Source organism: Solanum lycopersicum, chromosome 9 (assembly GCF_036512215.1).
Source record: "Solanum lycopersicum chromosome 9, SLM_r2.1".
Classification (NCBI taxonomy): Eukaryota; Viridiplantae; Streptophyta; class Magnoliopsida; order Solanales; family Solanaceae; genus Solanum; species Solanum lycopersicum.
The window spans coordinates 61228755-61253236 of NC_090808.1; the positions used below are offsets into that span (position 1 = coordinate 61228755).

Genomic DNA, 24482 nt, shown 5'->3' on the forward strand with positions numbered 1-24482 from the left:
CTAAGTATGTGCAATGCAATGAAAAATAATGTCAAGTATAATGATACATGTCTGACCTAGTGATACACACTCGATATCTCTCAGTCCGGGACCCATGGGGGCATATTTGTCCATGCATTTGTCGCGACGCACGACCCGACCCTCGATAATAGTAACTATCGTGGCGCGCGATACATCCCTCGAAATGGTACATCCTCTTTAAGTTTTCATTCTTTCTCAATGCACATAACACTTGTCACAACTATGTCTTAAAATAATACTAATGACATGTTCACACAAATAAAGAGGATACAACCATTTTCATAACACTGCAAAATTTACAACAACATAAACAATGATTCAACAAGTCTTTCAAATCATTCTTTATTATCAACACATCACACACAAGCAATTATTCACATTGCCTTTTTATTACCCTTTGTTTTCATCATTAGAATTAATTGATGTGGAAAAGTCAACCCATCACCAAGTCCCATTACTCCCAAACATATACCACCAGAAAATACACGCATTTCATATACTTAGCAAGAGCTCAGAAATTCACTTGCCTCAATCAATCAAAAATTCACTCTGAAACTTGAGCCTTCCTCTTTCGTTGAACTTTCAACCAAAGTAATCTATTCAAATAAATGACCTGCATAAGATTTCAAGACTAATTAACAACACGCAACTCTATAATCAAGTTCCTAATCTTAATATCAATTAACATATCAATTCTCAAATTTCCAAATTTCAAGTCTAGGGTTAATTTTCAACTTCTCTAACATCATAAATTTAATTGTTTTCATATAACTTTATACCATTATATTTAGTTACATATAATGTATCAAACTAGGACTATCTAAAATATAATAATTATAAGGCATATTTAAAAAAGTAAAAAATAAGTGACGTTAATAATATGGTTCATTATGTTGAAATGTTAGAATTACCAATGCCTTTTATCATTAGGCAATAATTAGCCAATGATTAGGCTACAGTTTTGTCCCCATTGTTGCACCATTAACAATTTGCACCTTCTTTCTGCCAACCCACTTAATATAACTACAATACAATTCATATGCAAATTTCAAATTTAGCCATAGGATATTAAAGAAACACAAGTAATTCTTTACCTGAAAGTGATGTTTGGATTCCATGTTGATCGCCTCTTAGCCAGGTGATTTATGTTTTCCTCTTTAATCTCTTTTCTAAATTATGTACTAAACTTACAAATCCTACTTCTTATTTTAATATATAAGAGTTAAATAGTACATGATCTTAAATAAATTATCACTTTAGTACACTAACGTTCAATTAATTTAATTATCTATAATTACCTATCAACAAATTAACTAAAGTTAAAAGAATAGTTTGGGTCATTACAATTTATTTGTTATAAAATGATCATGTTTAAATTTTTCATTGACATATATAAATAATAGAGAAAAGACATAACGTCACCATTGAAGTTGTCCCAAATTTTTTAAAAGACACCTTAATTTTAAAACCATCATATTACCCCACTAAACAATTTTGAATAGATATAATTACATCATCTTTCGCCTATCTGACGTAGAGAGTGGTGTGCACTCTCTCAAAGAGAGTGAGCAGCCTAAGATAACTAATATAATTTTATTTTTACAAGTATTTTATTATAAAATCTTATTTTTATTATTATTTTAAGTTTTTTTCTTTTTTTATTTTTTTCTCTTTCTTTCTTTTCAAAAACTCATTGTCATCTTCATCCATTGAAGCTTCTTACTTTTAATGTCACCATTTTTACCACAACTTTACCTTCCTTTTTTTTATTACTATTAGTTTTACACTCTTTAGTTTGAAAATTTTATTTAAATATTTTTTTACATTTCGAACAATTCGATAAACTAATAAGATTTCAAGATGATTAGGAAATATCATATAGTTTTTCAATTCGATTTCAATTAAGTACCCCTCAATCTATGTCCGAAATTTAAGAGACACACTTATACTACACTAAGGTTCTATTTCCTTCCTGATCTTATTTTATAAGTAATTTTCTACCCCTTTTCGGCCTACGTGGCACTAGCTTGAAATAAAAAAGTCAACCAGTGTTGGACCCACAAGATAGTGCCACATAGGCCAAAAAGGGGTAGACAATTATTAATAAAATAAGTTCAGGGTTTAATAAGACTTTAGTATAGTATAAGTGTGTCTCTGAGATTTCGGGCATAGGTTGAGGAGGTACTTGTGTATTATCCCTATTTTTAACCATTTAGAACCATTTAGCATAAGGCTAAATGGAAATAAATTAAAATTTTGGCAAAAATCATTTTTTTCTTCTCTTGAGAATGTCTAATTTTATGTTTAGGGGTGTCAAATGAGTGGATTTGATTGAGATAGTAAAATTGGTTGAAATAAAAACTAGGTTTCGTCATGATCCGTCCAAATTTATTTTGGGCTTAATGAATAAAAATGAGTTGTAATAAGATGGGTTGAAATAAAAATGGGCAACTTTCACATATAGCAAACAAAAAATTCATATTTATATGCTATAGCAAAGTTTTCATAATTGCGCTCCATAGCAAACATATAACTGTATAATTCGCTATATATATACAATTGTATAATTCGCTGGCCTAAATTGCATAATTTTTTGGCCTCACTATACATATACAATTGTACGATTCGCTGGCTAAATTGTATAATTCGCTGGCCTATTTCGCTGCAATTGTATAATTCACTGGCCTATTTCACTACAGTTGTATAATGCGCAATTGTGTAATTCCCTGCGTATTTCGCTGCAATATTTTTATAAAATTTGTTTTGCATACAATTGAATCGAAGTAAAATGTTTGTATATTGTATAATTATAAGTGTATAGGAAGAACATATATGTTTTTCTCTCGCTTTATACAAAAACAGAAACACAATTTATACACTTCTATTGTATAAAGCGAGAGAAAATTGTATTTCACTGTAATTGTATAATTCGCAATCGTATATTCGTTGGCCTTTTTCGCTGCAATATTTGTGTAAAATTTGCATTTGTCTACAACTGAATCGAAGTAAAATATTTGTAAATTGTATAATTAACTGTATAGCACGAAGATATATGTTTTTGCATGTGTATATACAATTTTCTCTCGCTTTATACAAAACAGAAACACAATTTATACACTTCTGTGTATAAAGCGAGAGAGGCGAGCAGAGGGAAAGTGGCGAGCGAGAATGGGAGAGTAGCGAGCGAGATTTTTGGGAGAGAGGCGACTAGCAAATTTTGGCAAACGTTTGCTATGGAGCACAGTTAAATTAAATTGTAGCTACTCTATTTATTTTAGGTTACTAGCTTGCTATTATATACAATTATCCCAATAAAAATTAGGATGGATCATGATCCACCCAAATTTATTTTGGGCTCAAATAGGCTATAATGAGTTAGGTCATGACTTGTCCATTTTGGCCCGCTTAATCTCAATAATTTTAACATATTGTCATTTAACTTGTATAGACACAATTTGAATTCCAACTCAAGAAAATAATTTTTTAGAAAAGGTTCCATATTGATAGATAAATCTTCGAAGTTAAAAAATATCTAGTTATTCATACCTTCAATATAAGAACATACATTACATTAATGCAAATAAAGAGTCTTAAAACGGGTTGCAGCTAAATTAGGCTCGACTGAAGATATTTTAAAATGGGTGAAAGCTTGAATTAGTTGAGATTGAACTCAATTCAAATTATCTTGAACCTAACACATAAAATTCTGAACAGATTACATATATTTGGACTTATTTTGAAACCCCTGCCTATGTTCAACAAGAAGTAAATTGATGCATACATTATTTTTTAATGCACTCTACAAAATGCTCCTTACTTAATTGTGAACACAAAAGGAAATGGGATACTATTTAGTAGCGGTTACCACCTTACTTTTATACCATCTCCTCCCCCCCCCCTCCTATTTTAACTACTAATGTGTTGTTTATTGTTTGATACTATCAAAGTACATATATATTCTCTGATGGTATCAAATAAGAAGAAGTCATTCTTCAATGAAAACACTATTCGATATCTCCTTGATACCATTATAGTATAGATATACTATGATGGCATCAAGGAGAAACATGCAGTGTTTCAATGGAAAAAATTGTTGAATTATTGTTTAAACTGTCACGATCCGAACCTACACCCTAGACGTGGTTTGCATTCAAAAATCATTGATGGTCCTCAAGCGAATCCTAATCCTGACTAACTCCAAGTGAAAAACTAATTTGAGCAATAATAGACGTAAAACTTAATTAAATTCATTAAACTCAAATACTCAACTTCATAAAGTCTTGAAAATAATCAATAGAATTACTTATAGTTTGTAAAACTACTCAAATGAAAGTAAATATTGAAAGACTCCTCAACTGTAAAGTCTCTACTATTAAAGAAGGATATCAGGGCAAGACCCACGATATCGCAAAACTACTTAACTGAAAGTAAATGTGAAGTCCTCCAAAATACAATGAGGTTCACCAAAAGTTAATTGGAGTGTAGATTAGTCTCAACAAAGCACCCGTTGATAATTCGAAACACATGTATCTGCATCATAAATGGATGCAGGTCGAATGAAATCAGTACATTGAATGTAGGAGTATACAAAGAGAACTGAAACATAGATAATTGAGCTAACAAAACTGGAAACATACTCACGTCAACTCAACTCATTACAAAAGCAGTAACAAAAGATTTACATGTTTAAAGTTTCATAGATACAAGTATCAACTCAAGAATGTATATAAAAATGCAATAAAATACTTTTTATTATATTCTTATTTAAGAGATTATCTAACTGATAACCATCAACATGATCTACTTGATGATATAATCTCTCGTCCACGCTACAAGAATTATTTTATACCTTACTAGGATATTAAACACCTCAACTAAGTGGATCTACTATGTTATGCTTAGTAGTAATAAGGAATCATCTGAAAAGTATCATTATTTTCCCATGTTGGCGTAAATGGTTTATGAGAATTCTGAGTTTTCTGAACTTATCCCTATATTGGTGATCAATACTACTCCCAATAATATATAACTCATGCTCAAATGTTAAAAACATATTTTTGCCTCTGGCTTGAGATAATTGCTTAAACTTTCATGTTAAAATAGGTGACTGCTCTGAAATGTCGCTAAACTCATTCAGAAATCAAAGTTTCTACTTTCTCAAAATAATACTCTTTCTTCATGTAAAAATAAAACATTTGGGAAATACAATTTCCCTTGTACTCTTTTTCAAACTCCTCTTTACTTCCTCAAAACTCAGTTTAAAGCTCAAATATTGGCTTTAAAAGATTCTTAAATTTATAACTTAAAAATAAGGTTCAAACTAAATTATTGACATGAACGAATCAACGCAAGGACCTCGATAATAATATGGAAACTCTATTCACATAAATCAAGAACTCAGAACTAAATGATACTAATGATCTCAAGAATACTCACTCCATAGGGTTCATACAAAAAATATGGACATAAACGAATCAACTCAAGGATCTCAAAACAATATAGACCACTCAATACTCAAAATTCAAGGACTTAGTTCAAAACTATAGTTAATTGCAAAAAAATTCTCAAATTTGACTCAAAAAGACCGCTGAGCTTTCCTCTTAACTTTACTTTAAAATGTAAATTAAGAGATGTGATAAGAATACGTAGGATATCTCAAGGATTAATAAAGACTTTATAAGTTAATATCAAGAAGAGAGCGAAGACATGACTTGAAAGAACACAAATGGGATGAAGGATGAAAAGATTTGGTGACCCCTGACGCATCAGTGACATCTCCTACCATGCTTGAAAGTAGTGGGAGTACTTTGGAGCGCAGGGCGCCAACCCTCCTAGCACTATGGAGCGCATTTCCCCACCCCTAACCCAGAAATTCAACAAATTTTCTTGTTCTATTTCGGATCCTAACTCATCTTGAATCGATTGGTTTCTTCCAAACTCCCTTTGATTACTAAACTCAACACAAATTCATTGAAATCTCACTCAAATTCTATCAAGAAACTCCACTCATTCGCAAGACTCTCACCTCAAGTACTCAAAACGTCAATTATTAATGAATGAGGCTAAAACTCAAGAACTCTTCAAGAATTTTTACATAATGATTTCGTGGACAAATTTATGAAAAAATTACATGTTTGGCATGAGGATGAATAATTCCATCACTATGGGAAACCTCACATACTTGGAAAGAGTGATTGTTTATGGTGAATTTCTTCAAGTCTTAAATGAACGCTTGAAAATCATTTTTTCCTCTTCTTGAAACTTCGCTCTGAAAACTATAAGGTGTCGTTTAGTGTGAGGGATACAAATAAATAGTGGTGGTATAAAAATTTTGTTTCTTGTTTGGTTGTCATGTTTGGGATAACTTTTCCCTCATTTATACCACAGTGATGGGATAAGTTATCCCATATGTATAGTGGGATAAGTTATCCCAGGATAACTTGTTCCCAACAAAATGAGTGTTTTGAGAGTGAATGGGTATCTTATCTGATTAAACCCTTAATTGGATCAGGAAAAACGTGTTAAGACAAGTGGGATAAGGAAAAGACTAAAATACCCTTTGTTAAAACGAATGGAAGCCTTAAATGGGGAGGCTTCACTCAGAGCTTAAAATTTTGCGAAGTGTTGAAAAGAAGACTCAAAAACCTTTGATTCAATAGATCATGGGCCACCTAACTCTTTATGTGCCAATAGATAAGAAAACTTTCAACTCAACTTTATGCTAGAGGATTCTAGTGACTTTAACACCTAAGAAAATTAGAATCACTCAGTAAAATCATATCAACAAATGAAGGATTTTTCAAGTCTTAACTTAGAAATTTTTGAAGTATTACAAATACCATGAGTATATAAATACCGTCATAGTATGTAAATACTACTAGAGTATATATATTATATACTCTGATGGTATCAATGATGAAGAAGCAATGGTTCAGTGAATAGAACAAGGATACCGTTAGGTAAATAGCTTGGACTGTGGGTCCATTCATGACAAATATGGTTCGAGTCCAATTTGAATTAACAGTTGGCCTAATGGGTTCAATTTGTGTAGTTTCCAATACAAAACTGTTAGAACTTTAAACCAAGATTGTAATATCTCTCACGTTTATACACAAAATTTAGCATCTAAATTTCAACTATATTTCTCAGGTGCAGAAAATGTACTACTTTTGCTCTTCTACCACAAATGGAAGTATTTCAGTTGCACAAAAAACTTGCAGCGATCACTCATCAGCAGAAAGGTACCAATTTACATGCAGCAATAGATTCAAGAATCCAAGTATGCTGAACGGTATGAAAACAGATTTGCTTGGCTAGATCCTCAGCTTCAGCTAATCTTTGCTGCAAAATACTGCTTTCTTCTTCAAACGTGCAACCCTGCGAGAGATCACAGTTGTATACGACTAGAGAAGATGGCTGAGTTCCCTGTGCAGCATGATTCTGTTTCACCAACTGCTCTTCACTCTGAATGATAGTGCCTCCAGCCTTCTCGACTAGATCTAACAGGTCACTTTTGTAAGCTGGCATAAAATCTCCAACCAAATAAAACTTGAAACCATCAAAAAGCTTTGGCGCCTGTAACATGAAGGAATAATTGTTTACTGGATACTACAGCTTTTAATATGTGCTACCTCAGTTGAAAACCAGAAAAAAAAATCTTTAACCGTCAAGCTTATCCACAAGGAATATAATAAACTAGTTTCTCTAGCTCTGCAACAATCAGATACTTACATTAGTTGAGGCCCTCAACCTTCCAGCTTTGGGGCCCCCAGAACGGCCATAATTGTCTAGACTTATTTCATAAAGTTCTTCATTTACTGGACCATTTGCTGCAACACAAGCTTTTACCCCTGCAAATAAACAAGTTCCATGGTAGGAGAATGGAATTAAAATAAAAAAAAAATCCTTCTTTATTAGACAACTAATTAACTGTTGACCCAGGCCAAGCAAACTATTTCCAAAAAAAGTCCACGCATTCAAAGTGGCTCTGGAGAAGTCACACATGTATTCAGGTATTTCCTTCTCTTACCTCAACACCAAAACAACTTACTCTTATATCCCCACACATTCTACTTTATTGCATTTCTTGATTTAATGGCGATTGAACGTTCACCCACATTCCATGGAGAACCAAATGAAAAACCTATCCCACAAACAATTTTATATAAACAGGAAACAGTGCTTACAGTCCATAGTTAGGATCCATTTTCCACTCAAAATCGCCATGAGAACTTTCATTGTTCTGGTGCATGCACCCTTTACATCAGTTGTTGCAACAACATGTGTGACATTTGGTTTCCAGAACTTGCACACAGTTGCACCACACATATCAGCAAATTTCACCAACATATACTGCAAAATGTCAAAAAACAATACAATGGATTAATAATGTCCGAAATGCACCATTTTTGGCTAACAATTCCAAACAAAAAGAAGTTACAATTTTGTTTTACTTCAAAAGCTTTCTCAAATAAAAGGGCATTAATGTAGGCTAAAGTACAAATACCATACAAGTAAAATAAGTGGATCTTTCATACATTGCTATTCCAGGACATGCATCAATGATCAACCAGGACTAAGCCATCAACTTAATGTTGACAAACGTAGAGTTAAACCATCGCAGACCATGATAAGTTGACTCCTCTGGTATACCAGAGAGCTGAAATAATCAAATAAACAAAGGGTTTGACTGGAAACATGCTAATGGCAGTTCTCCATGTGACTTGTAACTGCATACATGATTTTAAGACTGATCAAACAGTCTTAAAATAGATACAAGGGACATATGATAGAACTAGCAGATGATATAGTCACTGCAGAAAGATAAACCAACCTTATCTTCTGAGGATAGAGCAGACCCACAAAGAACCCATTCTTTTGGTCCATCTGATGATCTTGCCCAAAAAGTCAATTGGTCGATGGTTCTGCATGCACAATGGTCAAAAAGGAAGAGAGTTATGGAGTTGCTTATAGATGAGGACAATTCAGGACAATTACCCTCATATTCTAATGACTCCACATATCACAATTGTCCTTCGATTTACATAAAAAAAAAGTGATGTGTTATAGTATACAAGCAAGTTTTGTTGTGTATTTCATGAATTAATATGAAGCTCTTCAACTAATAAACCCCAATATTATGTGGCTTCCTTCATTTAACAGAGCTTGATATCCATATGTTCCAATAGATATGCTAGCTAACTTCTTGACAAGGATATTACTTCATTCAAGGTCTAAGAGGAAAGAGATAACAAAACAGTTCACTAGTGGATAAATCATAATGGACTACTCAATTTAAGTATTTAAATACACTGTTAAAACCTAAACAGATGCACATCTCTTCTAGTGTGCATATGTATGTGAAGATACTCCTATTAGACATACTAATACCTTAACAAGCCTCTTTTCCACATGACAAGAGGATGAGATACACTTACTTATCAAGAGCATAGTGAAACCTAATTATACCAGCAACTCGAGCAGTTCCTTTTTACGGCTTCGCGTAACAAATAGTTCACAATTTCAATAGCCTATAATTCAACAACACTAATAATAACAAATCAGCAGCACACGGAGTCAAGTTCATCAATAACAAGTTCCACAAAAGGCACTCACAAGTTCACAAATGATAATAGATATGCAATACAATAAAAATGCAATGTCAAGTATAGTGATGCATGTCTAACCTAACGTCGGTTCGAGACCCATGGGGGACATATCTGTCCATGCATCCATCGCAGCACGATCCTCAACAGTTAAATCCGTCGCAAGGTGCGACACGTCCCTCGATATAAGAATGTGATGTAGCGTGAGACACACCTCTCGAATCATATTATCCATCTTGGCACGCGACTCGTCCCTTGAAATGGTACGTCCTCTTTAATTTCTTATTCTTCCTCAGTTCACATAACACAACCAATGCAAATGACATGCTCACACAAATAATAAGGAGATGACCATTTTCATAACAATGCATCATCCACACACAAACGTGATACAACATCAAAATGAATCAATAAGCCTTTTGAAATCATTCTCAACACATCACACACCAAAAATTAATCGCGTTGCCTTTTATTACCCCTTTTTCATACATTAGGATTATTCAATATGGACTAGTCAACCCATCACCAAGTCTCATTACTCCAAACACATACTACAAGGAAATACGCGATTTTATACACTTAACAAGGGTTTAGAAATCTACTTGCCTCGAACAATTGAGCAATTACTTCGGGACTTGAGTCTTACCCTTCATAGGGCATAGGCTTCAAAGTGCTTCCAATCTATCAACTATATAATCATCATAAGAATATGAATAAAATGACACTCATGGTAATATATTTTGTTTTAGCTTGAAAATCGGGTCAAAAAGTCATTCTGAACCACCAAATTTGACTTAGAAATTAATTTTCAGATTATGTTTACCCATGATAAACAAATTCGCATGCGAAATTTCAGCTTAAAATGGATCCTTATTCGACCCCCAAACCAAAATTTTGTTTTAAGAACTCTAAGACCTATATTTTCTTAATTTAGCATAAGTTATACACGTTTTTAACCTAAAAATTTGTTTATAATCACATAAAAATTTAATGGAAAGGACGAGAAGCATTACCTTAACGCTTTATGAAAATCCTAATTTTCTCCCCTATTTCCCCCTCTTTTTCTCCCTTTCTTTTTTTTCCTTTGTTGGGTAGTTAATCTGAAAAGATAACATGTTCATAAAGTATTTCAAACCATTGTCAACCTCATCATTCCAATATCCTCAAAATACATCATTGAGTCATGACCTTACTCAACGCCCCTTCCAATTGTTGAACATTCCGGATCTAACCACGCATCCTTTTCATAAGTCTATCACTTCAATCTTAGTTTAAGGCTATGAAAGGAATGCGTGGTTAGATTTAGAATGTTCAGCATTTTGAAGGGGATGAGTAAGGTGATGACTCGATGATGTATTTTGAGGATATTGAAATGATGAGGTTGACAATGGTTTGAGATACTTTATGAACATGTTATCTTTTCAGGTTAGTTACCCAACAGAGGAAAAAAAATTACTCAGACGAAAAAAAAAAGGGAGAAAAAGAGAGGAGAAAAATTGGGATTTTCATCCCAAAGCGTCAAGGTAATGTTTTTCTCATCCTTTTCGTTAAATTTTTATGCAATTATGAATAGATTTTTAGGATAAAAACGTGTATAACTGCTAAATAAGAAAACATATGTCTAGGCTTCTTAGAATAAAATCTTAGTTTGGGGTCGAATAATGATCTGTTTTAGCTGAAACTTTGCATGCGAGTTTGTTTATCATGGGTAAACATAATCTAAAAGAAATTTTTAAATTCAAATTTGGTGGCTCGGAATGACTTTTTGACCCGATTTTCAATTTGAAACTAAATATAGTAATATGGGTGTCATACATTCATATTCTTATGATGATTATAGATTTGATAGATTAGAAGCTCTTTGAAGCTTTATGAAAGGGGACGACTCAAGTCTCAAAGTATTAGCTCAATTATTTGAGGCTAGTGGATTTCTAAACACTTGTTAAGTGTATGAAATCGTGTATTTCCTTATAGTATGTGTTTGGGAGTAATGAGACTTGGTGATAGGTTGATTTGTCCATATTGAATAATTATAATGTATAAAAAAAGGGTAATAAAAGGCAATATGATTAATTTTTGGTGTGATGTGTTGAGGATGATTTTGAAAGGCATATTAATTCATTTTTTATGTGTCACAATTGTGTCGTTGTGAATTGAGACTTATGCAACATCATTTGAGACTTATGTTTTCTTTTTATCTAGTGTAATACATTAGAGGCTTGTGTACGTGACAACCAGGTTTTGAGTTATATTGAAGTTGATTATGAATTTCCGCATTATTTTATAATTTTGGACTTTTATTATCATTTTATTTCCACAATTTATCGTAATGGTTGGATTTTAGGCTGACTTATCTTGGTGGGATAAGACGAGTACCATCACATCCCTTTTTGGGTCGTGACAGGTCATTCATTCCTCGCTTGTTCAAAAGAGCTTCAAGTTGGATTCAACAATACATATGATATTCCATTCCAAACCCATACTAGCTCTTTGCTTGCTTGTAGAAAGAGCGTGTCTGAGGAGATATTACACTCACTGTGCACTTGCATTACAACCTGAGCTCCACTACCGCTCCGCCTAGTTCCTACGCCAACCACAACCTTGAATCATCGTTTAGGCCCAAAAAAATTGTAGTGATATTTTTCATTCAAAATAATATTATTCCTCTTTGTACAAGATATGTTGGACTCAAGTCAAGGGGCAGTCTAAAACAACATCTCTATCTCCAAGATGTACTGTTAAGGTTTGCGTACACTCTACCATCCCCAAACCCACTAGTGAGATTCCACCGGGTATGTTATTGTTAAAACAATATTGAAGATGATATAGAAAAGGTACAAAATTTATATAAAAAGATAAAAAGAAAAACTATCTATGTTTACCAAAAATATTTTAGAACGCTGAAATTAAACTCGTCACATCTTCATATTAATAAAGAAAAACCAGTCAAATGCATGCCCTGTCCCACAACCTATTAGCTAATGACCAACACATATATACTTCACAGGGTCCTATTACCCCTTGGACTACTTTAAATGGAATAAATAAACCCTCAACTGTTGAGTTGGCACAGAGAATGCATTGCACTCTCTTAAAGAGAATATGTTTCCTTTTTTTTTTTAGAATTTTTCTCCTTCTCTTTTTCTTGTTCTTTCTCTTTCTCGTTATTTACCTAAACAACTATATCTCCTCCACCATTATCATTGTTGAAGCTTCATCCATGAATGTCGGGCATAGAAATTACCAGCAATTGATGCATTTATGAACATAATTCTTGAATAGACTTGTTTAGAACACATCTAATAAATCAAATCCATTTTTAAAAGGCATACCCATTAATTTTCCTCTTTCTAAGCCATTGACTGAAGAGTAACAATAACAAAGAGAAAAAGCAAATAGGTTGTTGTTTTTGAACTTATTAGAAGGAACTGAAATGGAAACAACTGCTACATGCAGAAGGTACTAGGTAGTCATAACTCACTATCATCCACATTTTTTGAAGAACCCACTAAGAATCAAAACCAAACTCATATTATAACATGTTCATGAATATTTTGGAGAGACTAAGAATGAGGGGTTTTTTAAATTGACGTTACAAGTTCATTTTGACTACAAAAAGATGTCTGTGAGAGTTGGGGGGGGGGGGGGGAGTCATTGAAGTTTGTAGAGCCGAAGAAACTCTATTTGGAACTTCACAAGTGATGGCTCAGAGAAGATGGCAATAATTTTTTATTTAATAAAGTAGTGCATTAGATTTGATTCTGATTTGTTAGACACATGAATTTTTTGAGGTAAAACAAATGGTGTTTTATAGTGATTAAGGCTGAAATAATGATTGAAGAAGAAAGGAAGATGAAGGAGGAAAAAAAAATTAACTAATGAAATACACGCGTCAAGCGTGTGTATTTCACCATAAAACACATGACTGATTATGACATTTAAGGGTGGAATCAATTTCACTTTAAAATGGTTCAAGAGGTACCCATGAATCATAGGTGTGAAGTTGGTATTGGCTAATAGGTTGTGAGGCAATTGACTATTTTCTCTTTTAAAAAAAGTTTTTTACAACAACCTCCAAAGTAATGTATTGCAAACAAATGCCTAACATCTTGTGGTTTTTTTTGAGCAAGGCCTAACATCTAGTTAACTAGAATTAATTCTTCTTTTTATAAATAATAATGTTATTATTTGAAGTCAAAGTAGTAGTGTACATTATTTATATCTAGAAAACGAAAACCAGTATAAAATATTGATGGTACTAGGAAGCTACACCATTTTCAAAATTGACAAAACTTAAACCAAGGAGTTTAAGGCAAGTGGGTAGATTGAATTAGTAGTAGACAGATTTTAAAATTGACATAATGATGTTTTCATCATTCTCAACAACTACCAAAAATTTAAGAGCTGATAGAAAACAAAATAGCAAGTGCCTTAATATACTCTTCTTAAAGGGGAGAAGCCTTTGGATGCATTTCCCTCCTGATATGTTTTCTAGACTTTGACTTCTCATTTGGAAATTTAACAGATTTATGAATTGGGCACAGCATCACAAAGTTCTCCTGTAATTAAAGATGTAAACTTTAAGGGAAAATAAGAAGATGGAAACTTTACAATGCTCAATTTGATAAATATGTTAACTAGTTATATTTACTTACCATATCCCATTGGCAATCCTGGATTTCAAATGCACAGGGCACATGATAACTCCTCCTGCAAGACGTTACGTAGCAGCCAAGTGCTGCACCCTTCATGCCACAACTACTACACTTGAGTTTTGCAGCTCTTGCCAACTCAGTGTCCAAATTCTGTATAATTTCTCCTTCATAATATACTTGAGGTGTCCTGTTACCAATGAAATTAAGTTCGGAAAAGGTATCCAATCAAACCTAACTTACCTAAGTTTATTGACTAGCAAATAATTGTGGTGTTCACAAATAAAGCAGCATGCCAAAGGATCAACAGAGATATGATGTAATATAAGAATGAGATTATGCTTTAGCAGTGGAGATACAAGTCATGTAGTGAAACAGCCTATACGTGTTGCCTGATTAGCTCTATATGAGTTAAGCCTATTCGGATTATTCAAATTTGACTAAATTCACTAAAAACACAGTTTCATAAGCACAACAGATTATGATGTTCGATTGTTACAACCAAAGGCTACTAAACACATTTGGATTGTGTTCTTAGTGCATCTGCAGGGAGGAAACTCATGCTCATATGTTCTTTGATAGCTCTTATTCCCAGCACATCTGGAAGACTGTACTACATTATATGGGACTTAATAGGCAGATCGGATCATGGGAGGCTGAGATAGGGTGGCTGTCAGTTAAGGTGAACAATAGAAGATCTATGAAAGCTATCATAGGGCTTCTATTCGTAGCCACTGCTATCATCTCTGGTTAGATCGAAACAGTTGAGATTCTGTCAGAAAGCACATGAAAGCAAAGCTATCATTAGATTCATAGTTCTTAGTTACATATAGTGGGTAAATGGACAAGTTGTTTAGATAGGCTTAGTTGTTTTCCTTGTTAGTAGACTTGGTTCTGTTTTGTTTAGCTGACCAACTAACCATAGTTTCCTCTTGATTATTTTTGAGAATCTAGCTCTAGTGTCCAATGATCTAGTATGTTAATATTGACAATTTATTAAATAAAAAGAATTCATTAGACCAACAAAAGAAGGTTCCTTTTTTTCCCCAACTCCAATTGTCAATAACATCTATCCACAGCTAAATAATTCAAGCATAAAGATGAAGAGACATAATGAGTTTAAAGTCCACTTGTTCCATCTCATCCTGTTATCCAACACCTACATAAAGAAATGAAGTGATTGCACAGGATAGAGCTGTCACGTAACTGCTACTTAAAGCTTCCCTTTATCAGTTGTGCAATTTTAAAACATTATTATGTTTTTTGAAATGGCGAGTAATTATAAAACAAAATTATGTCTGGAATATCGAACAAAGTGATTTCTTTTTTTAAAGAATATCAAGCAAAGTGATTTAAACCACCTACCATTCAATGCACTTACTGTGCACACATATGACTTTGGAAAGAGAAGTAACATTACCCACAACTTCCCTTCCATTTGCAAAGTACAGAAATGGTCCAGTTTTCTGCAAATATTTGACAAAAAATGAAAAAGTTAAACTCAAGAATAGGCTACATATAGCAGAATATGTCCAGATAAACACGCGTGCAAATAAACAAAGGAGTGGACCACAATATAAGTGGATAACTTTCCAAATGATAGCAGTGGAGAGAGTATTAAGAAAAATATAAAGCAACACATAACCGCAGCTGATAGCATGAAGTTTCTCCTTCCATATATAGCACTGATAAACTCACCTCTTTGGTCTTGGCAGAATGACAGAATGCACAAACACTTCCTTTCGGAGGATGTTGATCTATAACTGCTTTTGGCTGAACAACATTAGGAGATTCACATATTTTATACTCCAAATTGCAGTTGGAATCAGCAACAATTTCAGAACTAGGACATCTTTGTAGAATATGACCATGACTTTCTAAGCTCATTTCTGACAAACCAGAATTTATTTTCTTTTGCCGCTTAATATCCCTTTCATGAACTATGCAGAGCATTTGACCTTTCGCCAGTATCCTGTACTGACTTCTTTGCTGCAATGTTCTCTATATTCTGGAAACCAAGGATCAAAATCATATAGGAGAGAACACTTGAATACTAACAAAAACTTTTGCAAGTTCCATTTTTTTTCAATCTGTTAAACCAAAAAAAAAAAAAAAACTTATTATACCCAAGAATCAAAAAATCATTAGCTAACAAAAACTTTTGCAAGTTCCATTTTTTTTCAATCTGTTAAACAAAAAAAATTATTATGCCCAAGAATCAAAAAATCATTAGTTAGCAAGCATGAAACTGCTGTTCCATTGTTCAGTCTGGAATCACAAATATGGGGTCCTACTAAACTGTTTCTTTGTTTGAAAAATCGATGGTTTGTTACCTTTATTGATTGTTGCACTAAATTGACTTGTGTGTATCTGATCAAGGCCAAAAGTGAGGTTTTCTCTTGCTTTCAGATGATTTGTACTCAATTTGAGGCTATAAAAATCTTGAACTGATAAAGGCACAGAATATATGGATAAAAAATTTGGTGATGATTTGGAGTTCGAAGGGATAATCTATCAATTGGTGTATAAAATGGGATTGTTGCAAAAGAAAAATAAGTATTTGTTAGAAGTGGCAAGGAGACGTTTACAATGAATCTACTGCCATTTAAACCCTCAATTTTCAGAGTAGCCTGTAGGCTTTAAAAAGTGATAATAAATAACAAAAAATTAGTTACTTATTTTAGCGATATTTTATATTTATTATCATTAATAGCAACACTATGTTAAATGTGTGAAATGTATTAAAAGTGAATTATATATACAATAACTATGTATTATAAGTGTTTTTAAAAATATATTATGCTTGTTTGGTAAGAAATTGATGCATTGTATTATAGTGTATTAAAATGTATGATAAATGTATTAATCATCAATAAAACGTGTATTATGTGTGAATTATAAAGTGTTCTTTGTAATATGTATTAAAATTTTATCATAAATGTATTAAAAGTGATCAAGTGAAAAAAAATGTTACCGCTATAAATGGTATATATTTTCTTAATATAGTATATTTATGTAAGTTTCCCTAATAAATAGCGGTGGCAATTTAAGCCCATATAAGTAAAACTGAATCATTTTGCTCATATTAAATTAAATGGATCACTCATATTTTCTTGGGAAAATTACGTGGTTAGGCAAATTTATACTGTTTAATTACTTATCATAGTTATAGTTTGTTATAATTACCACTCGCGACTAACATTATACATCAATTATGTGGACCGACTTTGAGTATATATAATTAGTCACGTTTGTATATGTATAATTCGCCACAATATACAAATACATATATATAATATGCAATGATCTAGCCGATATACATATACAATTCACGTCTCTCCCACTCTCTACCCTCTCTCACTCGCCTCTCTTATCTCTTTGTCAATCTCATACTTCAAGTAATCAATATTACTAAGAATAAACCAACAAAACTACAATAATATGTTCATAGCCTTGAAAGTATTACCAATGGTCTTAGAGATACCCTTTCAAGACTTCTATCACAAATCCATAATATTCATCCATCAAATCCATTATATCATCATCCCACAATAGTCAATTATAAAAGAACATACTCAATTACACCACCTCTAATCCTTATTCAACATAATTCGAGAGTTAAGGTAAAGAGAAGAGGGACATTCATGGGTCTTTAGGGAATTAGGTCGAAAACCTAAGATACGACATCAAATCATTCATAAACATTCATCATCGATCGTTATTAATCAATTATAGACCAAATAAGTCAATTTTAAAGGTGACCCACGAAAATGAGTGAAATCTAGAAATTTGGAACAACATTGAAAAGAACGTCTTGGGGAAAGGATTCCCAAGAGTGGAGAGATCTCATACCTTGTCAATCCTTAAGGATTAATGGAGAAAAGTCTTGTTCTTGAACCATAGTTAAAGTTTGTTCTTCCTCTTCAATGGAGTCTTGAGTTGAGAGAGAGTATATGTATTGATTTTTATGTGTTGAGTTAGAATGAGTTGGGGTAATGGGGTTGGGTTCTTATAGTTAGGCTTAGTTAGGTAATTAACCCACTAACCACGCCCTTAACCCTTAATAAAACGACTAACAAAAAATAAGACCCTTGACTTAAACTAAAAGTCGACTTACCTGACACCATTGACATACACCATCTACGAATCGTAGATTGTGTGACACCCCGTTATGTAGGTCGTCGTTTCATTTATAGAGTGGTATTGGGGAGGCTTTGGTGAGGATACTAAGTCTCAACTCACAAAGCCCACCCACGCCTCGTCAATGGGTCTCGTGAGTGGCTGCTACAAATTGCAGCTTATGGCTCCAAAGTTTGGGTCCTCCTTAAGGACCCATAGGGTGGTCCTTGGGGGGGGGGGGGGGGGGTTGTACCGGACGTTTTGATCCTAAACATAGTGTTTTACCTATTTAAAGTATTTCTACAAGATTTAACCATCGTACGACACTCAAGCCTTCACAAGACCCTTGAACACCTACTAGTTCAATTTCACTATTTTTCGGACGTCATGGTCGTTTCTTGACGTTTACGTACTAACACTTCCAGGCCAAGTTATTCACATTAACTTAGGTCTAGAAATGTCGTTTTAGCCATTTTTAAGTCATTATTCATAATATGAGGCTCTAGCTTAGGTCATTGGATTTTCGGGGTGTTTTAATCACACTAGAAATTCTGGGAAAATTGATCCTATAGCCCTTAAGCGTGTCTTTATAATATCATATACATTAAGGGTAAAATGCTATCATTCCCCCTCTAGAGATCCTTTTTCAGCATAGATTACCTTAAGACAGTTTGACCCCTAATTCGCCATTACACCATCACCTCTTCAAATGGAGAGCATTAAGAAAGAAGAGATAGTTCTCCCTAGTTCCACGGTTGAAACATTTAGTACAAGGGTAAGTGAAGTTGGAGAAAATATTCGTGTGAATATTATTACATCCCATAGTGTGATGTCCTGAAGGGCACACCCATAAGGGTAATCAAATTACAAGTTCCCTAAGAACTCAACTATTTATACCACCCCCCTCCCTACCGAATCTTGTTTACACAAAAAATAACACTAATATAGTTTGTTTAATCCTCTAAAAAGTATTTTTTTTTCCTTCAAAGCACCTAATGTTTATTTCCTCCCATAGAGACCACTAGATAAATGATGAATGAGCTTCCATCCTTCTTCCTTTTTACCTCTGCTTCCAACTCTTGGTCAATTGTTCAGAAGCTCCACAGTAGTCCTTGGCATCACCTAAAAAACCCCCAAAATGCATAAAAAATGTACTGGCAACTATTTGTCACTGTATGAATAGATAGTTCTTCACTACTACTTTCTGTTGACACATAAAGCACCTTGAACAAATTTGCATGGCTCTTTTCTATAGGACATCATCAATGAGACATGCCTTCTTAATTTGTATCCAGACAAAACATGAGACTTCCAATGGATACTTAACCTTTCAAAGCCGCTTCCAGAGCCATCTATCAAACAGTAAGACATTATAGTTCATCTTCCAATAGCATGATTTCATTGTATAGACCCTTTTGTTGTTTATCTTCCATATTGATTTACCAGACCTTTGACTGGGAAATTATTAAGAACCGCTAATAACATAGCAGCCTCCTAAATTTCCCAATCATTGAATGCTCTCCTAAATAGTAGATTCCACCCTATTGACTTCAAACGTGTGCCACAGTATCATTGTTTTGTTGGCTCAATGAATATAGGTGAGGTATTATATTTCTCAAACTGTCCTCTCCCCAATCCATATTTCATTCTAGAACTCTGTATTCATTCCATCTTCAACACTAATGCATATGTTGTTTCTAAAATATGGACATATTCTTGTAATGGTCTTCAGATAGTACATCCAAATCTGCCCATAACCTCTTCAGTTGTCCACTGGTTAGGTAAACCATACTTTCCTACTTTAAATCTCTTCTATAAGGCTCTATCTTCAGTACAGAATCTCCATATTCCTTTTTGGAGTAAACAATTATTTTGGGAGACTTAGGTTTTTAGTCCTAAGCCTTCTTGGTTTTTGCTGAGAGTGAGAGTACCCCATTTGACCATGTTTTAGACTATTTTTCCCTATTGCCTTACCAAAGAAAAGATCTCGTGAGCCTATTTATTTTCTTCTCAATGTTCTCGGTGATTGGAAATATGCTCATTATATAAGTAGGCAATCCATCCAGTTTTGACTTGACGAGGGTCATCCTACCACCTCCTGGCGAATACTAATTTTTCCACTGGCTTGTTTCTTCTCGCATCTCTCCAACACCACATTCCACAATTCTAGCTCTTTGGTCTTGGCACTAAAGGTAGTCTTAGATGCTTTGTTAGTAGTTTATATTTTTGGCAACCGAATGTCTAGCAGAATGTCAACTTGGTTTATAGGGAAGAGATGACTCTTCAACTAGTTGACATGGAGGCCTGTAATGACTTGACAAAAAGTGAATATAACCCTTATGTGTCTAATTTATGCCTCAGCTGCCTCACGGAATATCAGAGTATCATTAGCATAGAATAAGTGTGTGATCTCCAACTCCTCCCCTCTCCTAGCAAGTGCACTAAATCCTCTCATACACTCATTAATATTTTCTTCCTTAACATATGATTCAACCCCTCCATGGCGATTAAAAATAGGAAAATGGAGTTTGGGCCCAGTATAAGATCTTTCTCAAACTAGAAGAACCCTTATGTGCTTCCGTTTATGAGAAGGAAAAATTTCACACATGAGATGCAATATTTGATCCAACCAATCCACTTGCTACCGAATCTCATGTCTTTTAGAATTTTAGGAGGAAATTTCAATTAACATGGTCATAGGTTTTTCAGTGTCTAGCTTACATATAATCCTTGGTTTCTTCTACTTTGTCCTTGAGTCTACCAATTCATTAGTCAATAATGTTGCATCCATTTTTTGCCTACCTCTCATAAAAGCCATTTGGTGTTCATAAACCAATTCCCCAATTACTGTCTTCATTCTTTTATTCAGCAATTTAGAGATGATTTTATAGACTGCACTAACAAATCAATGTTGATCAGACTCGACTCATCAGAGTAAGACATCAAAGGATGAGCTTACTCTTCTATGGAGGAGGTAAACAAGTTCATTCCAACTCAAATTTTCCTAACTCTTCTGGCTGTAGTTCTCCTCTATGAAAACCCCACAAATTTGTCCATGCTAATAGGCAAATGAGGTTTTTTGTTCTCCTTACTGGTTGTGCTTTTCAAGAAATACCTTAGAGTTTCTCTCCTCTCAGCAATTGGTGTAGAAGTAACTAATTTCTAGCATTTTGGAACTTCTTAGGTTCTTTTTTTTTCTAAAAGATTCAACTCTAACTCCCAAATGTTACATGATACACCAATTTTTTCTCATTGCCAGTGTCCCCACCCTTCTTCCTCCTCAATCTCTCATTCCTTCTAGCTGAGTACTCCTCGTAAGATCTACCCTTTTAGGATAAAGCATTTCAATGGTACAATACTCTGGACGAGGTTCCCAATCTTCTTTGTTGTTTCTATCCCTTTTATATAAGAATGGTATCATATAAGAGTTTTCTGCTATATACAATATTGGATATAATCATTATTTATACCTAATAACATATCTTATAGAATATTTTCCTTACTCGACTTTAGTTTTCTCCATTTTTGGATCTATATGCATATTCACTTAAAATCCAACATGCCCCTCAAAATTGAAGTGAGAAAGCAAATTGATCTTATTTTGGAAACGTAGAATGTTGCCGCAAAAATCTACTGGAATAGTCATAATCGCAATCACAAAAAAGGTAGCATTGCAACTTTTTCCTCTAGAAAGTAGTTAGTAACTGCACAGCTAAAGATAATATTTTTACACAAGCACATAAAAAGGAATTAGTTATTAGCCGTCAAATAGAAGTGTGGTGCTGCAAATCTCCAAAATATCGTCAGTGTAACTTAAAATTGGCAAATGATAACAAGAAACTCAATGTTTAGAGGATAGTGTTGGTGGAGTATGGAGGAGGGTTCAATTACTGTAGAGAGGGACAGGGCTAGAATGGTTGTCTTACAGAAAAGAAAGTTAATTATCAGAGAGAAAGATGACACCAATCCCCAGAAAACTAAGAGAAAAGAAGGAAAAAATTGGCAGGCAAACTGTGAAGGCAGAAGCTAGTTGAGAGATTATACCAAGATCATAAAGGCTCTCACACCAGGAAAAAAGAAGAGAACTTCTTAGTGACTTCATTGTTAATTAACAATGTGCAGATTCAAACATTGCGAGCATATAGACAATTATACATGCTTAAATTTTTGGTGCGTATGGACAAAAAGGAACAAGAGATGTTTTGATGGGAAGGCTTCGCTAGCTTGTTAGTTGGTCTAGTTTATGTCCAGCTAGAAGTTCAGTAACTTCGGTTCAACTTCTGGACTTTATTAGCTCTGTAGTTTTGGCATAGTTTGTTTTGTTAGTTGCCACATTTTTTGTAAGTTTTTACGACATATCTGTAACTACTACATCTTCTTGATGGTTTCTTTAATGAAATCACTTCATAAAAAAGGAATATTATAACATCCTCATTTTTTATTTTTATAAACAATTACCTCATTAAAAAACTTCCTTTTTTTGTTTAACAACTTTCCAGTATCAATATGGTCATCCCATGATGATTCCTGTGTTCTAGTATTATAAAGGTACCTTGGTTTTGCTACATTAGGAACTTGCATTCAACATCTCATATAAATATAGTTAATAAGGAATTTCTTCACATAGAAAAATTAATAAGATAATTAATATGGAATGATTACCTATAGCTGTAGGTAATCTAGAACTCTTATATAGGGAGTTATTTCTTGTATATTGTTAATCAAGAAAATAAGAATATTCCTCTTCTACTTCACGAAGCCACTATGATTTTGGTAGAGTTACAAGTACCTCCCACATGACGGTGGGTTATTCTACACCGCTTGGACCCCAACTGATTTTCTTTTTTATTTTTTTTTATTTTCGATGACCATATTCCCTACTCCCTCCAACGACGGACTGCTCCTTTCTCTGACGGCCAATGCCTAGGATGTTCATAATTCAGTTTACGAAAATGAACTGAAAATTTTGAGAAAGTTAGTACATTGAATAGAAATCCCTCCCACACAAAAAAAATTCACTTTCTCATCTAAGCACCTAAATTGCACGTTCCACAAGAAGTCGTTTTTAATCAACTGGAGTAACATTGCATCACTTATATACAAAACTATAAGCACATCGTTGCACAGACAAAAAAACAACAAATGGAAAACCATTGCAGTTAAGGAGTAACAATGATGCCAGAGCTCAGAAATTACATCAAATAGAAAAAATTACTTAGAGAATCTAAAGAGACAATGATTACCTTTCACAGGTTCTGGCCTGGATGGAAAAATCAAAGAGACAAGTGAGAGGAAGAGGGCAAAATTATATTCCTATTTATTTCAATATTAAAGTATTAGCAGCGGCCTTAAACCCTTAATTAGAGTGTCACCTCCGAATGGGCCAGTGGACAGTGCGCAATTTAGATTTAAAGAGCTCCAATATGGGATCTGAACTGCTGGTGGTAAATCAAAAAAAAATTGTTTGCTCTCTCTTTTTATCCTCTTAAATGTTAGTCTCTCTATTCATTCCTTTTATACCGTCAAACTATAAGAACTTTGACTAATATTTTAGGAGATTTTTTCATCATATTAATATGCAAAAAATATATAATATATAATACTTTTTGTATAGTTTTTTAATATCTAAATTTTGTTTAAAGTATCAAATTAATATAATCTAATTTAACTTTGAAAATAAGTCAATTTGACTCTTCGAGAAGTACAACATAACAATTAAAAGTGGACGAAGGAAGTATAATTGTATAATATAACTAATGAAAATAGTTCTTTATTTAAAAATAGTGTAAATGTGTTTGGAGTTTGCTAATGGTATAATGATTAAATACATAAATGTAGTTTTTAATTTGGTTTTAACTGACATCTATGTCGTGTAGTTTTAGGTGTGCACAAGTAAACATTTAAATTTATACATAAAAAACTCTTTGAGATATTCAATTAAATTAGAATGATACAAAGAAGATTAGCACGACCCTTGCACAAGGATGACACACACCAATTGTGAATGATTCAAATTTTTATTTTAAATTTTTTTTTGAACAAATAGATACACGCTTCCTACATGACATGATCAGGGGCGGACCCA

At 33.5% G+C, this 24482-nt stretch overlaps 1 protein-coding gene and 1 non-coding gene across 3 annotated transcripts; one reads left to right on the top strand and one right to left on the bottom strand.

Moving 5' to 3' along the window:
* Positions 1-7089: 7089 nt before the first annotated feature.
* Positions 7090-16905, bottom strand: LOC101248420 (BRCA1-associated RING domain protein 1-like). Of its 2 annotated transcripts, none has more exons than XM_069288697.1 (7): positions 16612-16905; positions 15977-16368; positions 15644-15744; positions 14282-14468; positions 8208-8373; positions 7753-7871; positions 7090-7596 (listed from the first exon to the last, which is right to left on the bottom strand). In XM_069288697.1, the coding sequence occupies exons 2-7, from the start codon at positions 16229-16231 to the stop codon at positions 7252-7254; spliced, it is 1173 nt and encodes a 390-aa protein (XP_069144798.1). In that variant the 5' UTR covers positions 16232-16368; positions 16612-16905; the 3' UTR covers positions 7090-7251. The 2 variants fall into 2 exon arrangements, with proteins under 2 accessions (XP_069144798.1, XP_069144799.1); XM_069288698.1 differs by having other exon boundaries at positions 15977-16286; positions 16612-16891.
* Positions 16906-24315: 7410 nt separating this feature from the next.
* LOC112940005 (U6 spliceosomal RNA) lies at positions 24316-24417 on the top strand. The gene has a single exon (XR_003248321.1). It is a non-coding gene; the product is annotated as a U6 spliceosomal RNA (small nuclear RNA).
* Positions 24418-24482: the final 65 nt, after the last annotated feature.

Bases quoted from the DNA above. Each gene is read 5' to 3' on its own strand.
- LOC101248420 (XM_069288697.1), bottom strand. From the start codon at position 16,231: ATGCTCTGCATAGTTCATGAAAGGGATATTAAGCGGCAAAAGAAAATA. The intron at 15,745-15,976 runs GTGAGTTTATCA...AAATATTTGCAG, and splicing joins ATTCTGCCAAGACCAAAGAG to AAAACTGGACCATTTCTGTA. The intron at 8,374-14,281 runs GTAAGTAAATAT...GACATTTTGCAG, and splicing joins AGGATTGCCAATGGGATATG to TATATGTTGGTGAAATTTGC.